The sequence below is a fragment of the Marmota flaviventris genome, chromosome 18 (assembly GCF_047511675.1).
Source record: "Marmota flaviventris isolate mMarFla1 chromosome 18, mMarFla1.hap1, whole genome shotgun sequence".
Lineage (NCBI taxonomy): Eukaryota > Metazoa > Chordata > Mammalia > Rodentia > Sciuridae > Marmota > Marmota flaviventris.
The window spans coordinates 13,416,856-13,433,951 of NC_092515.1; the positions used below are offsets into that span (position 1 = coordinate 13,416,856).

Genomic DNA, 17,096 nt, shown 5'->3' on the forward strand with positions numbered 1-17,096 from the left:
AAAAAAAAATGATGACACAGTCAACCTGTAGAATTCTATTATCTTCCTAGGGATTTGAACTACACACAAATATGCACTCAAAATTCAGGAAGTGTTTGCTTAAGATTTATGTATTTCATCATTATGTACATTCTACCTCCAAAAAAATATACACAGACAATAATTCATCCACACAAAGCATAAGAAAAGTCAAGGGAAGAAAGTCCTCTGGTTGGTTGGGTGGGGTTTGAGCAGGGAGGGGCTCAGTCAAGGTGGAAACTGGAAGGAAGGCCTCATATGTCACCCACATGCTAGTAGGAGGCCAGCACAGCAAAAATACATAATCCAATTAATAAATGGGAAAATTAAGCAAACAGATATTTTTCCAAAGAAAAAATACAGGGGCTGGGGATGTGGCTCAAGAGGTAGCGCGCTCGCCTGGCATGCGTGTGACCCGGGTTCGATCCTCAGCACCACATACAAACAAAGATGTTGTGTCCACTGAAAACTAAAAAAAAAAAAAAAAAAAAAAAATACTAAAAAACCTCTCTCTCTCTCTCTCTCTTAAAAAAAGAAAAAATACAAATGGTCAACAAATTTATGAAAAAATATTCAACATAGTTAGCAATTAGGAAAAAGCAAATCAAAATAATAGTGAGATTTTATCTCACTCCAGATGAATGGCAGCCATTAAGAATACAAACAATAAGGGCTGAGGCTATGGCTCAGTGATAGAGAGCTTGCACACATGGGGTACTGGGTTTGATCTCCAGCACCGCGGACAAAAATAAACAAATAAAATAAAGGTATTTGAAAAAAATACAAACAATAATAAATACGGTAGAGGATATGGAGAAGAGGAACACTTTTACATTGTTGGTGGGATTATAAATTAATACAACCACTGTGGAAGTCAGTATGGAGGCTCCTCAAAAGATTAGGAATGGAAACGCCATATGACCCAGCTAGACCACTCCTCAGTATAATCATAAAAAATTAAAGTCGGGCTTGGGTTGTGGCTCAGTGCAGAGTGTTTCCTTGCACATGTGAGGCACCTGGGTTTGATCTTCAGCACCACATAAAAATAAACAAAATAAAGACATTGTGTCCAAGTATAACTAAAAAGTATTTTTAAAAAAAGAATTAGGGCTGGGGTTGTGGCTCAGCAGTAGAGCGCTCGCCTTGCACGTGCGAGACCCTGGGTTTGATCCTCAGCACCACATAAAAATAAATTAATAAAATAAAGGTATTGTGTTCAACTACAACTAAAAAATTAAAAAAAAAAAGAATTGACGTCAACATACTATACTGATACCTGCATACCCAGGTTTATGGCAGCACAATTCACAATAGTCAAACATGGAACCAGCCTAAGTGTCCACCAATGGATGAATGGGTTAAGGAAAATGTGGAATATATGCACAATGGAGTTTTATTCAGTCATGAAGAAGAATAAAATGATATTATTTGCTGGGAAAAGGATGAAACTTTAGCGAATTGTGTCAAGCAAACTAAGCCAAACTCAGAAAGTCAAGGGTCATAGGTTTTCACTCATATCTGGAAACTAGAGAGGAAAAGGGGGGAAAAAAATCAGTAGGAGGTGAAGAGGTGATCCCACGAAAATAAGAGGGAGACCCAAAGGATGGAGGAAGGGGACCAGTAAGAGGAAAAAGGAGAGGAAAAGGGAAAATACTGGGAATCGATTTTGACCCAATTATATCTTTATATTGCACACGTGTGTGAATATATAACAACAACCTCCACAATGCATGATTATAATGCACCAATAAAAAGATATGGGGGAAACCTCATCAGCTGATGCCAAATGCCATGTTCTTGGGCTTCCCAGCCTCTAGAATCAAGATCCAAATAAAGAGCGTGGGGGGCTGGGGATGTGGCTCAAGCGGTAGCACGCTCACCTGGCATGCGTGCAGCCCGGGTTCGATCCTCAGCACCACATACAAACAAAGATGTGCCGAAAACTAAAAAAAAATAAATATTAAAAAATTCTCTCTCTCTCTCTCTCTCTTTCTCTCTCCCTCTCTCTTTTTAAAAAATAAAGAGCGTGGGGTGGTAGCTCAAGGGTGGAGCACTCACCTGGCACATGTTACGCACTGGGTTCCAGCCTCAGCACCATGTAAAAATAAAATAAATGATTTGTGTCCACCTACACCTAAAATATATACTTTTAAAAAAGTATTTCCAAATAAAGTACTCTTCATAAACACAAAAATAAAATTAAAATGGATACAATCTTCTGGGGGAAAAAAAGAGCCACCTTTGGGTCTGCTTTGTTTGGGTCTAGTATAACAATGGTTCTCAACTGGGTTAATTTTTTCCCCTAAGGGGACATTCAGTAATGTCGAGAGCCATTTTTAGTTGCCACAGCTTGAGAGAGAGTTGGTGAAAGGGCTTCTGGAACCTAGTGGTGGAAGCCAGGGATGGTGCTCAACACGCAACCCTGCAGGGCACAGCCTCCCACTTGAATTATCAGGCCCCAGATGTCAATGGTTGAGAAACTGCATTACACTCCTCCTTGGCCCCATTCCCTCTGTAGCGGGGAGCAAGTCAGACTCTAAGAACTGAAAGCCCCCCAAAAAATCTCCTTCTGGTGAGTTCCTGGTTTCCCCAATGAGGCAGTTTCATTAGGCACCTCTCAGCCCAGCTCCAGGGTCAGGGAAAAGCTGTTCGTGGGGCTGGAATAGATCCAGCCCTGCACCCTTCTCAGAAGTAAGAGGTGATGCCAAGGGAAATTGAAGGTGTGTAATTCCATAACCAAGCCTTCACGCCTCTCCCAGAACCTGCCCTAACCGGCCTGTCCTGGACTTGAACAATAGCATTGCCCACCCAGCATCTCACCGTGTGCCTGGGACCAGGGTGTCAAATTCCCCAGGCCCTCCTAGCACTTCCTCCCCCACCCCATAGGAACAGCAGATTTTGTGCACACCCAGAGGCCCAGGGAGCCACACCTCCACTAGGACTCCCAGACCCTTGGCCTCTTTCTCCCACCCCACCCCAGCTCTGCTTTTGACAATCTGCCCTTCTGACACGAACAGAAGTTGGGTAACGAGGACCAGTTTCTAAGACGGGAGCCAAGAATAGACATGGCTGAGGGGAGCTGAGAAGGGCAGGAAGACAGTATATGAACTTGGAGGAGAGAAGGGGGAGGCCAGTCATTCAAGTTTGAGGCCTTCCTCCCCGTAGCTTCCAGCTGCCTGTCCCTCTAACTGTCCTTCAACTCCATCCTGGCTTCAGTCACCCTGGCTGCAGTCTGAGTCACGGAAGCATGAGAGAGACACCACAGGAGAGGTGGGAGAGGGACTTACTCATTGAGAAAGAGATGAGGTTAGAAAGAAAGAAGGGAAGACAGGGACCCAGAGGCACACAGGGAGAGGGAATAGAGACAGAGACACTTAGACAAAAAGACACGGTGATAGAGATCTCAGAGACAACGGCAAAGTGAGACATACACAATCTCAGAGATAAAACCTAAGAGATGGAGAACTGGGGGGGAAAAAAGACAGCCATAAAAAATAGACCCCACCCCAGACCTGAGAAAACTCCAGAGAAGGTAAGGTGTTTGCCCAGTATCTCATGACCAGTCAGTGCCAGGGTTGGACTTGAACCCAGAGAAACAGAACCAAGCACCCAAAACACCAGAGGGACTCAGACCCATCATTTTGCCAAAGCCCCGCAACCTCACCCCACCCCTCCTGGCCCTAGAAGGGAACCTTTGCTCCATTCCAGGGCAAACAACCACCACAGGCCACAATGAGGGAAGCTGAGGTCAGCCTGAGGCCAGAGGCCCCGGCAGGAGGAGGAGGGTTCCCAAGGTGCAGCCCCCACCCACTGGCCGGGAGCCCAGGGGCCACGTGAAGGGTAGAGTGAGAAGGTGGGAAGGTGGAAAGATGGGAAGGTCCACCTCACCCGGAGGACCAGGGAAGGGGGTAGAGCGAAGGAGGGGTGTGGACAGAGGCAACTTAAGAGCAGCTTCTCCAAGCACACTCAGAGCTCGAGAACACACTTCAGCTGTCCCACAACAGGTAAAGGGCCCTGAGTAGGGGACACTGGGAGCCTCTAGGGAGTCCACGGGTGTGTGTGTGCACGTGTTCCTGTGCTTGTTGCTCCCTCTTCTGAGTGCCCCCTCCCTCCCTCCTGTTTCTATCCTGTGGCCTCCACCTGTGTCAGCCGGTGAGTGCACAACTCTGTCTTTTCACCTCAGTCTCTCTGTGCCTCTCCAGTTCTGCCTCTTTCTCTAGTCTGCGTCAGCCCCTGTCTGTGATGTTCTCTCTGCCTGACTCTGTGTCTTGATTTGTGTCTCTGTGTGTCTCTATCATTAGCACTGTCTCCTGTGAGAGAATCTTGACAGATAGATGATTGATAAATAGATAGATGATAGATAGACATCTAAGGATATAAAGATATTACTCTGTGTTTTTCTGTGTCCCTCACTACCTGTGTGTATCTCTCGGTATCTCTCTCGGTCTCTGTCTCTATATCTCTTGTCTCTGTCTCTGTCTCTCTTGCCATCTGTTGTCTATTGTCTGTCGTCTGTCTATAGATTTTGTGTCTCCATGTCCATCTTCATCCCCTTTCTTTCTCCTTCGTCTTCATCCCTCCATCTCTCCCTAGCTCTCTTTCTTCTTCCTGTCTTTTCTCTACCTGCCCCCATTTCCAGGACCTGGGGGAGGAAAATTCCAGAAGGAGATGAAGAGTGAAGGGACCCTACTCTCTCCCTAGCTCTGCCCTCCGGACATCCGTGGCTGCCTTCACCATGGACAGTATGAGCACAGCCATCCTGCTCCTGCTCCTGGCTCTCATCTGCCTCTTCCTGACCCACAGCTCAAGAGGCAAAGGGAGGGCTGGGGATGTGGCTCAAGCGGTAGCGTGCTGGTCTGGCATGCGTGCGGCCCGGGTTCGATCCTCCGTACCACATACAAACAAAGATGTTGTGTCCGCCGAGAACAAAAAAATAAATATTAAAATTCTCTCTCTCTCTTTAAAAAAAAAAAAAAAAAAGAGGCAAAGGGAAACTGCCCCCAGGACCCAGACCCCTCCCGCTCCTGGGAAACCTGCTGCAGCTTCGCTCCCAAGACTTGCTGACCTCCCTCACCAAGGTGCAGAGGCCTGCCATGGGCGGAGGGGGTTCCATGGCCCTAGAGCCTCCCATAACCTCTGCTTTCTGCCCCAGCTGAGCAAGAAGTATGGCTCCGTATACACAGTGTACCTGGGGCCCAGGCAGGTGGTAGTCCTCAGCGGGTACGAAGCTGTGAAGGAAGCCCTTGTGGATCAAGGGGAGGAGTTCAGCGGCCGAGGCAAATACCCTGTTTTTTTCAACTTCACTAAGGGCAATGGTAAGCCTGCTTCCCATGTCCTCCTCTCCTCCCACCTCTTCCACATTTAGGGAAGAAATAAGAGTGCACGACTCTGATCCTAATCTTGGTGCCACTCAGGGTCACAGATCTCACTGATGACACCAAGTAGGATGGAGCCAGACAGTCCTTCTTTAGGGTGAAGTTTGTCCCACCTTCCCCACCTCCAAATCCCTCCACCATCTTGAATTATATCTCCATACCAGTGCCCATGTTCATCTAACCCAACCCCATTCTCATCCAAATCCCTACCTCTATTCAAACCACATCACCTAGTTTCCAACTCAGTCAAGCAGCCAAGTCATCTGGGCCCAGTCCCCAGGATCCAATTTATCCCAGTCCCAATCCCCATTAACCCCATCCCCAGTCTCCATTCTTAACCTTCATCCCTCTACCTTCACCAAAACCAACCCCGTCACAGATCTACCTGACCCCAAGCTCTAACTCATGACTAATCTACTGGTCCTTCTCATTTTCCCCAACTCCATCTCCATCACCAGCCTCAAACCTAATTTATCATCAGTCTCATAATCTTCCCTCATATACCATTGTCACCTTCATTCCAACCCATGCCCAGCTCTGTCCCCACCCAACCAGCAACCTACACCATTTTCTCCAAACCTCTCCTATGACAATATTCTGCCCTCCTTAGGCCTTGAAATCACCTATGTTTATGGTTTTCAATCTCCTTTTTAAACAAAATTCTCTATGTGCTGGGCATGGTGATACAACCTATAATCCTAGTGACTAGGGAGGCTGAGACAGGAAGATCGAAAGTTCAAAGCCAGCCTCAGCAATTTAGTGAGGCCCCAAGCAACTTTGCAAGATCGTGTCTTAAAATAAAAAACAAAAAGGGTTGCGGATGTTGCTCGGTGGTTAAGCACCCCCAGATTCAATCCCCAGAACCAAAAACAGTAAGGAAAAAAAAAAATTTTTTTTTAAGGAAACTAGCCAGGCACAGTGGTGCATACCTGTAATCCCAGCAGTTTAGCAGGAGAATCATGAGTTCAAAGCCAGCCTCAGCAATTTAGAGAGGCCCTAAACAACTCAGTGAGACCCTGTCTCTAAATAAAATATAAAATAGGGCTGGGGATGTGGCTCAGTGGTAGAGTGCCCCTGAGTTCAATCCCCAAGTTACCACCCCCAAAAAAGGAAACTATGTGACAAGGCACTATAATTGAGGGGGGAAGCTTCTCCAATTGAGAAGGGGTCCTGGAGGCTTGCATCCTCTACTACACATCCCCTAAAGAATGCCTAAAGCTCCCCCTGCACAGGATGAATCCCAGATGACCCAAACTTGGAATCAGAGAGCCCTGATAAAGTTCAACTACCATGTATTAAATACACTTTCTACTCTTCATTCCCCTTCCCTGGGCTTGATTTTTTTTTTAAACCAGGGATTGAACCCAGGTTAACCACTGAACCACAACCCCAGCCCTTTTTATTTTTTCTTTTGACACAAGTTCTCACTAAGTTGCTTAGAGCCTCCTTAAGTTGCAGAGGCTGGCTTTAAACCTGCAGTTCTCCTGCCTTAGCCTCCTGAGCCACTGGGATTCCAGGTGTACACCACTGCACCCAGCCTGGGCTTGATCTTATAAATTCACCTGTCAAGGTACACCAGATGCAAGGAGGTGGCAGACAGGGCACTTGAGAAAGTCATCTTACTGCTTCTGTACAGAAAACTTCTGAATGCATACACCATTTGTTACTAAAAAATAGCCAACAAGCAATCAGACAATACACAGCACAGAACAGGACAGCAGGGTTCTGCTACTTACTAGGTGAGTTCAAGCCTTGGACAAATGGCCTCCCTTCTCTGACCCTCAGTCGGCTTCAAAGAAAAGATTGTTACAAAGAATCAATGAGACAATGAATACAATGCAAAGAAATATACTATAGGGTTTCTCTCTCTCCTTTTTAATTTTTTTTTAGTTTTTGATAGACCTTTTTTAAAAAAATGTGTATTTTTTTTAATCAGCCCCATTTGCAGGAGAGAAAACCAAAGCACAGAATGCTAAATAACCCTCTACTCTGATTTCCAAGTCTTACTGGCTTTGGGTAAAAATAATAATAATGTGGCAGGTGATAATTAAAGAATTAAATGATACACTGTAAGTGAAATTCAAGGACATAATACCTTGATTTGATTTTTTTATTTATTTATTTTTATGTGGTGCTGAGGACCAAACCCAGTGCCTCACTCTTGCAGGGCAAGAGGGCTACCACTGAGCCCCAGCCCCAGCCCCTCTCTCTTTCTTCTTTACATCTAGATCTCTGGTATGTAAGAGAAATCAGAGATAAAGGGGAAAAAAATCCAAGTCCTTATCCTCTTGCAGCTTCCAGATCAGTAGGCAACACAGGCCATCACTAGACTATGACATCCCAGAGTGCTCAGGGCAGGGATCAGGGTAGCCTGGGAGCTGGGGAGGCCGGAAGTAAGTACCTGACTTCACCAGTGAGAGAGGAGCCAGGGAAGGCTTCCTGGAGGAAGGGAACCCAAACCTGAGATCTGAACAATGAAGATGAAGAGTCAGAAGAAGACCAGGGGTAGAGTGTTCTAGGAAGACCAGAGGACTTACAAGAACAGGGCAGGGACCCAGAGTTCAGGCTCATTCTGCGATGTTCTTGGTGCCCTAAGGTTCACTGCTCTTGCTTAACTCTCATATTTGCACATTCAATGAGCAATCCCAGCACTACCCATGTAACAGGATCTGCACTGGGCAATGTCAAGGTCACGCTGGTGACTAACACGGGCCCTCATCCTTCCCTCCCAGTTCAATGAAGAAGATGACCTCATCAACAGACAGTGCTGTCACTGGTCCCCCAAAGGGACCAGATCCCTTAAAGAGGGAAACAAAGGTAGAGAGATCAGGACCATGGAGAGGCAAGCCCAGAGCCCATGGAAGTTCAAGGGAGGCACCTGACCCAGCCTGAAGGGTCAGGGAGGGCTGGCTGGAAGGGGCTGGGGAAATTCCAAACATCAGGAAGGGGTCCGCCGACATTCATCTTGGAGATGAGTTACCAGTGGAGCTGGCCCTTCCTCTTCTCCCCAGGCATCGCCTTCTCCAATGGCGAACGATGGAAGGTCCTGAGAAGGTTCTCTGTCCAGATTCTGCGGAACTTCGGGATGGGGAAGAGGAGCATTGAGGAGTGGATCCTGGAGGAAGGCGGCTTTCTGCTGGAGGAACTGCGGAAAACTGAAGGTCAGGGTCCCTGAATGCAGTCTGCACTCCCAGTTCCCATCCATCACGGGTGGGCAGGGCTGCCAGGTACCAGAGCATGGTGTGAACCCAGAGCTCCTTCACTTGGCCCACAAGGAGCATGGTGTCCACTGGAGGTGGGTCTGCTTGTGGCTCTGTGTTCCTCTAGGTATGGTGGTATTCCTGAGCCCGGTTTGTATAATCCTGGTAGACGACGATGATGATGACATTCTTTTTGGGGGGAGGTGGGTACCATGGATTGAACTCAGGCCACTGAGCCACATCCCCAGCCCTTTTTTGTATTTTATGTAATTTAAAGACAGGGTCTCACTGAGTTGCTTTATGCCTCGCTTTTGCTGAGGCTGGTTTGAATGCAATCCCCCTTCCTCAGCCTCCTGAGCTGCTGGGAGTGTACCACCACACCCAGCTGATGATGACATCCTTAAGAACTCACCTACAGAGCTATATGCTAGCACATTTTCACACATGATCCCCGTAAGCTTTAGAACAATCCATTTTGCACATGAGGAAATAGAGGCACAGAGCAGTTAAGCAAATACCTTGGAGTAATCAAGCTAGTAAGCCGAGGAGTCAGGATTTAAATCTATGTCTGACACTTGAGTCCATTTTCAATAAACTAATGTCATTTATTGAGTGCTTACTGGATACCAAGCATTGTGATAACTCTTTCTGTGCTTCACCCACCAGCAACCATACAAAATCAGTGTTATTCCAAGTGAATAAGAAGAGGCCCAGAAAGGTTAAGTCACATGCCCAGAGAGTGAGTTGGGATAGAAACCCAGGCTGAGGCCTCTGACCTATGAAACAAAGTTACAAAAAAAAAAAAAAAAAAAACAGAGATCTGGAGATGCTATAGCACACTTGTCAAGCATGCCCTGGGTTCCATCCCGGCACCACAAAAAGATACATAAATAAATAAAATAACATAAATAACCAACAATTACACAATGCCCACCATATACCAGGACTTTTGCAAGAACTTTGAATATCTCTTTGAAAAATCAGTCAAGGGGCCAAGTGCAATGTTCACAAATGTAATCCCAGTTTCTTGTGAGGGAGGCTGAGACAGGAGGATTTCAAGTTCAAGACCAGCCTGCACAATCCAGTGAGGCTCTGTCTCAAAACTTTTTAAAAGCCAAATGCAGTGTTGCACACCTGTATCCCCAGAGACTTGGGAGGCTGAGCCAAGAGAATCACAAGTTCAAGGCCAGCCTCAGCAACTTTATCAAGGACCTAAGCAATTTAGTAAGAACCTCCCTGAAAATAAAAAATACCAAAAAAAAAAAAAAAAAAAAAAAGGCCAGGGACTTAGCTCAGTGATAAAGTGTCCCTGGGTTCAATCCCTAGTGCCAAAACTTTTTTAAAAAAATTTAAAGGGCTGGGAATATAGTTCAGAGGTAAAATATTACGAGGGTCAATCCTCAGTACAAAAAAAAAAAAAAAATCAGTCAAGCTTAGGAAGCAGGTCCTGTAATCAGCCCCATTTTGCAGGAGAGAAAACTGAGGCACAGATTGCTAAATAGCCCTCTACCCTGATTTCCAAGTGGGCTTTGGGCAAAAATAATAATGTGGCAGGTGATAGTTAAGGAATTAAATGATACAATGTAAGTGAAATCACAATAGCTGCCTTATTAATTTATTATAATTATTAACACACTCATTGTACATCTTGATGGGTTCCACTGTGACATTTCTGTGCACATATATATCCTGCTTTGCTCATGTCTACCTTCTCTTCTGCCCTGTCTTGTCCTCCTCTCTCCTCCTGCTCCAGGCTAGAACTTTAGCTAAGGACATATTAATTTCTCTCTTCTTTTTTTTTTGGTATCAGGGCTTGACCCAGGGGCACTTAACCACTGAGTCACATTCCCAGACCTTTTTTATATTTTATTTAGAGACAGGGTCTTGCTAAGTTGCTTAGGGACTCACTAAATTGCTGAGGCTGGCTTTGAACTCATGATCCTCCTGAGTTGCTAGAAATACTGGGTGGGCCACCCATGCCCAACTCCATATTAATTTCTTATTGCCGCTGTAACAAATTGCCACAAATGTAGTGGCTTAAAACAATATACATTCATTCTCTTATATTTCTGTAGGTCTGAAGTAGACAGTGGGTCAGCAGGGCTGCACTCCTTGAGAAGGTTTTGGATAGCATTCATGTCCTGGCCTTTTCCAGTTTCCGCATTACTAGGACCTTCCTCTATATTCAAAGCCATAAAAGGTAGTAGCAGCTTCCAGTCTCTCTCTCATCACATAACCCTTATTTATTTAGATGCACCTACTTTCCTCTTCTAAGGAGCCTGATAATAACATTGGGCCCACCTGGGCAATCCAGAGTCATCTTCTCATCTCAAAATCCTTAATTTATGGCTGAAAAATCCTTAATTTATGGTGCAGTGGTACACACCTGTAATCCAAGTGACTTGGGTGGCTGAGTCAGGTCAGCCTCTGCAACTTAGCAAGGCTCTGTCTCAAAATTAAAAGGGCTGGGATTTGGCTCAATAATAAACTGCCCTGGATTCAATTCCCAATACAAAAAAAAAAAAAAAAGTATTTTTTTTTTTCCAAGTAAAGTAAATTTCTATTCACAGATTCTAGGAACAGGAATGTGGACATCTTTGGGGTGGTCATTAGTCAATCCATCGTAGCACCACAGTTTGTAACAGCCTCATAATGGGCCAGACCTTAACTAAGGACTTCCCAGTCACTAACTTATAACAACCCCATGAGGGCTGTCATTGAGCCCATTGTATAGATGTGAAAATTGAGGCTCAGAAACAGGAATCAGTAGTCCAGGTCGCATAAAGACTAAGAAGCCAGTTTCAAACTAAGTCTATCTAATCCCAGCCCTGGTTTTCTGGCCTGTCCTATTGTGTCTTGGCTGCTTTGTTGAAATGTGCTGCTTGTTATAATGTTTTCTGTAGTCTGGTTGTTGGATTGTGGGGTGTTAGGTGTGATTCTTTGGGTTATTTCTGGATAAGATTGTAGTGTTATCATGCCATGATTGATATGTGGTATTGCAGTATTATCTGCTGTGCTGCCAAAGATGTTGTGTTGGTGTGCATGGTGTGTCATCTCTTCAGTTGCCTGGTTATGTGTGTTGTGATGACACATCCTGTGTTCTCTACTGTCTGCTGGGTTGCTGTGTTTTATTGTTGTGCATTGTGTCAAAGGAAGATTTAGCTGTGAGCTGGTATTATGTGTTTAAGTATATTGTTACCATGTCTTGGAATGTTTCTGAGTGGGCTATGTGTAGTTTCTAAATCGCTATGTGTAGTTGTGTGTGTTGGCATGTATTGTGGTTGTATTTACTGGGTGTTTTATGGCAGTGTCTATGTTTTCTGTGATGCCTGATGATTGCACTGTGCTGTATTGTGTGTGTGGTGTACTGTCACCGAGAATAGCCTGTTCTGTTACTGAGTATTGAAGTGGATGCGGAACTGCAGGATGTTGTGGGTTCTATGCTAGCTGTTGCGTTATGAAGTACTTGAGGTGTTAGGCTGCAAGACGGTATCATGGTTGGGTCAGATGCTATGCAAATTAGAGCTGTGTCTGCTGCACCATGGTCTGGTGCGTTTGAGTCCCCAGAGCTGGGCCCCTGACCCATTCCACCCCTCCACCTCAGGTGAGCCCTTCAACCCCCTGTTTATGCTGAGCCGCTCAGTGTCGAACATTATCTGTTCGGTGATATTCGGCAAACGTTTCGACTACGACGATGAGCGTCTGCTCACCATCATCCACGTCATCAACGACAACTTTCAAATCATGAGCAGCCCCTGGGGCGAGGTCAGCAAGACTGAGTCCTGTGGGAGACAGGATGGCAGCGGGAGCAGGAGGGGGCGTGGCCAACAGGGTCTAGGGGTACCTGGGGATGTCAGTAGGCCCTGACTGGTCATGCGTTTTCCTTCTGACCCCTGCCCGCCCCCTACCCCGAGTTACATGATTCAAGAAGACACACAGCCCCCTTCCCCTGCCCCTCCGTCCCACTCCCCTCCAGCCTCTCCAGAACTCCATTGTCCTCCAATGCCCCGTCCTTGCCTACCGAATTCACTTGCCTTACCCTACTTAGCCCCGAACACATACCCTGCCTGCTCTTCCAAGCCCCTCCAACTCTGCCCGCTCTCCAGCTGTACAACCTCTTCCCGAGCCTCCTGGACTGGGTGCCTGGGCCGCACCAACGCATCTTCCAGAACTTCGGAAACCTGAGAGATCTCATCTCCTGCAGCGTCCGCGAACACCAGGCCACCCTAGACCCCAACTCTCCCCGGGACTTCATAGATTGCTTCCTCACCAAAATAGCACAGGTAAACTCTGTCTGGAAATTGCACCTCTGGCCTGACCTGAATGCCTCCTGCTGCTCCTGTCTCAAACTCAATAGGGATCCCAGATTGGGCAGGACTGGCCCAGATTGGGCAGGACTGGGGGATTTTCTCCGGGAGAAGCTGGGGCACCTGGCTGCTCAGGGTTGTTGCCCAGAGCCACCACCAATTATCAGCTCTTGAAGTGATTGGGTTTTTTTTGTTTGTTTGTTTGTTTTTTGTTTGTTTTTGGCGGACACAACATCTTTGTTTGTATGTGGTGCTGAGGATCGAACCCGGGTCGCACGCATGCCAGGCGAGCGCGCTACCGCTTGAGCCACATCCCCAGCCCTTGAAGTGATTGTTAAAGTGCTAAAATATTATTTGTCCGCCCTGCGGCAGAGATTTTTCCCTACCCCACCATTCCACGCTCCCCAGCTTCCCTGAGGAAAGGAAGTTAAACAGAGGAGGGACCGAACTGGCACCCAGTATCAGTTGCGCAAGTCTGGGGTGAACGGTCGCACGGACTTTGAGTCCACAATATGCATCTGGTCCTGGTTCATATCCCCACCGCTCAACCCGGGTAGGAGAAAGAGAACCCGCTGAGCCACTTCCATATGGACACCCTGTTGATGACCACACAAAACCTGATCTTCGGAGGCACAGAGACGGTGGGCACCACGCTGTGCCACGCCTTCCTCGCCCTCATGAAATACCCCAAAATTCAAGGTGCGCCCGCAGCTACCTAGCCCTGAGACCTGCCCACACCGCGCCGTCGAGCCAACCGGCCCGATCCAGAGGGTCGGTCAGAGTCTAGGTGGGAAAACCAAACTCACACATAGCTCGACCCCAACCACATACCCCTTAGGGTCCACACAGCATGCCCAATCCTCCTCCAGATCCCTCCCGCATAGTCATGACCCTGCCTGCACAGCTCGCATCCAGCCCCAGAGCTCTTCCTTGAAGTCCCACCCAGAGCCACTCCCCAAGCTCCAGCCACTTGATTTGCCCAAGACCCCAACCCCTCCTACACAGACTGACCTGCCCATACAGCACCTTCCGCCGGTCCACCTCCTCAAGCCCCTCCTCTGGATGATGTGTCCCCGCCCCTGATCTCCAGCCCTTTGCCCACTGGATCCAACAATCAGTCATCCAGGTCCCTGTCACCTCTTCCGAAATCCCATCAGGGACCTGAGCTACTGAGATCCCTGAAGCCCTGACCACATAATCTCACCCTCTGGAGCCCTTGCGCCAACCAAAATTTTGCCCCCCACCTCCCCAAGATCTGGCTGATCTTTACACGCCCCTCGGCAGTGGGCGGGGCTCGCGATGGGAGGATTGGAGCCGACTCGCGACAGTTCCCAGCTTAGTCTCGCCTACCGATACCCTCAGCTATCTTCCTTCTCCACCTCCAGCCCGTGTGCAGGAGGAGATTGACCGCGTGGTGGGACGCTCCCGGCTGCCCACCCTGGAGGACCGCGCAGCCATGCCGTACACAGATGCGGTGATACACGAGGTGCAGCGTTTCGCAGATGTCATCCCGATGAACTTGCCGCACCGCGTCATTCGGGACACGGCCTTCCGCTGCTTCCTGATACCTGAGGTGTGCTGGGCACCTGGCAAAGGACCTTGGGCATCCTAGGAAGAAGCATCTCATTCTTGCAACCAGCAAGGGGTACCTTAGTCCCTGGCTGGGAACTCCCCAAGCCTTAGCAACTGGCATCACGAGCCCTAGCAACAGATATTTGAGATTATAAATCCAGAACTTCAGCCCCTTCCCAGGCCCCCCCATCCCATATCATAGCGGACAAGACCCCTTCCTGAACCTCACACCCCTTCCCTACCACAAGACCCATCTCAAGAATCTCCCAAGTATTGCCGGGCGCGGTGGCACACGCCTGTAATCTCAGCGGTTTGGGAGGCTGAGGCAGGAGGATCGCGAGTTCAAAGCCAGCCTTAGCAGCTGCGAGGCGCTAAGCAACTCAGTGAGACCCTGTCTCTAAATATAATACAAAATAGGGCTGGGGATGTGGCTCAGTGGCCAAGTGCCCCTGAGTTCAATCCCCGGTAACCGTCCCCCAAAAAATCTCCAGAATATAGGGCTTCATCCTGAGGTTCCCCCCTGTAGCCAAATACTGCCCTCTGAGACCTCTTGCCTTCCCAGAAATCCCTCATCTGCTTTCACAAGGAGGGCGAGGGAGGGTGGGATGCTCGTTCCTTTCTCAGACCCCAGCAACACAGCCTCTAGCAGACATCACTGAAAACCCCAGATGGGGTCCTATGCCCTCTTCCACCCCTTTTTCCAGTCCCCAGGACCTCTAATTTGGAAACCTCCCAGCTCTTTTATACCACTAACTCCGCTTTCTCCTTTCCCCACACAGGGTACAGATATCATCACCCTCCTTAACACGGTGCACTATGACCCCAGCCAGTTCCTGAAACCCCAGGAATTCAATCCCGAGCATTTCCTAGATGCCAATCAGTCTTTCAAGAAGAGCCCTGCCTTCATGCCCTTCTCAGCTGGTGAGGGCCACGGTCTTTTAAACCCTAGTCCTAATTAAGCTCTCCAAAGCCTCTCACTTCTTTATCCACCCCATCCTCAGACTTGGCTGCACAGACACACTTATTCCTTCCCTTACCTCTGCTTCTGGGGCTGGGGCTATAGCTCAGTTGGTAGAGTGCTTGCCTCACATGCACAAGGCCCTGGATTCAATCCCCAGCACCAAAAACAAAAAAACAAAAACACTCCGCGTCTATAGGCAGATAATGACTAAAAACCTTTGTTGCGGGAGGTGGGGAGATTATTAATTTAATTTGGGAGTGGTCATTTGTCAGACTTTCCACTAGGTGGCGCGGTTGAAATGGTTCCAGTTTTTCGTTACCCTGCTTGGGGGGGGGGGGGGGAGCACTCCTTTACTCAGTAACAGGAAAAACGGGAGGAGGGTCATAATAGATAAATTACCACAGTGCCTACTGTGTGCCAGATGCTGCCTCTGAGAATAGTTGTAAGGGTAATGACTGAATTCTGCAGCCAGATTGCACAGGGTTTGCACCCCAGCTCCAGTCACCTCCTAGCTGTGTGACCTTGGTTATGTTATGAACTTCTGTGCCTCAATTTTCAAGTTTCCCTTTTTTTATTCTTTTGATGCTGGGTATTGAACCCAGGGCCTTGTGCATGCAAGGCAAGCACTCTACCTTGCTAAGCTATATCCCCAGCCCCTCAATTTCCACTTCTATAAAATGCAGATAATATTAAGACCCACCCCTTGGAGTTGTTGGGAGGATTAAGTTAATTAAGAATAGTATAAAGCTTGGAGAGCGCATGGTACATGGTTAGAGTTACATTAAGGGTTTTTGTTTGCTTGCTTTTGGTTTTGTTTACATTGAGCATTACGTTCTCACTGCTATACCTATACTTACCATTCACAACAACCTCCTAAGCTACAAGTATCGTCCCCATTTCAAATACCCAGAAATTGCGGCATTCCAAGAGCACAAGACCAGCCTTAACAGAGCAGGATCTGAACCCAGGAGGCTGCACGTGCATTGGCTGACTCATTCTGTTCTGAAGTTTACTCAAGGCATTCTTTCCAAACTTTTAGCTGCATAGGTCTTTGATGTCCCCAGTCATTATCTTCATGTCCTCATGTTTTCCTCAAAAAATTTGGGGCGCAGCTCCTCACCCACTTTATCTCACTGCTCCTTCCCCACCCTTCCCAAGGGCGCCGACTGTGTCTCGGAGAATCGCTGGCACGCATGGAGCTCTTCCTCTACCTCACCGCCATCCTACAGAGCTTCTCATTGCAGCCGCTGGGGGAACCCGAGGACATCGACCTGCCCCCATTGGGGTCAGGTCTGGGTAATTTGCCACGGCCTTTCCAGCTCCGCCTGCTGGAGCGCTGAGCCCTCGGCCCTTCACGATTAGCCTGTAAGCGCCAGGCCCGCGCCCACGAGTTGCTCCGTTTGTTGGCATAACCACAGCCATCTTCCTTTCCCCACCCCGACTTTATGAATACTGTTCTTATTCTCTAGGAATAGAAACTTGCCGGTCTCTATTGTCTCCTTGAGAGATAAAGACTTTCTGGTCTCTGTCCTCTCCTTGAGAGATAAATACTTGCCCATCTCTGTTCCCAAGAAACAGTAACTTGCCTTCCGCAAAATCAGGTGATGCTTGCTATGCCAGTCGCAAGGGCTAAACCGGCCCCTAAGGGGCGGCCATGATTCTG

The 17,096-nt window shown here is 47.8% G+C and overlaps 1 protein-coding gene across 1 annotated transcript; it reads left to right on the forward strand.

The window, feature by feature from the left end:
- The first annotated feature begins 4,753 nt into the window (after positions 1-4,753).
- Positions 4,754-16,773, forward strand: LOC114097483 (cytochrome P450 2F5). Its single transcript, XM_027941436.2, has 10 exons — positions 4,754-4,829; positions 5,002-5,096; positions 5,171-5,333; positions 8,405-8,554; positions 12,198-12,358; positions 12,700-12,876; positions 13,458-13,599; positions 14,286-14,473; positions 15,252-15,393; positions 16,592-16,773. Exons 1-10 carry the CDS (start codon positions 4,754-4,756, stop codon positions 16,771-16,773), a joined length of 1,476 nt encoding a protein of 491 aa, XP_027797237.2.
- The last annotated feature ends 323 nt before the right edge of the window (positions 16,774-17,096 follow it).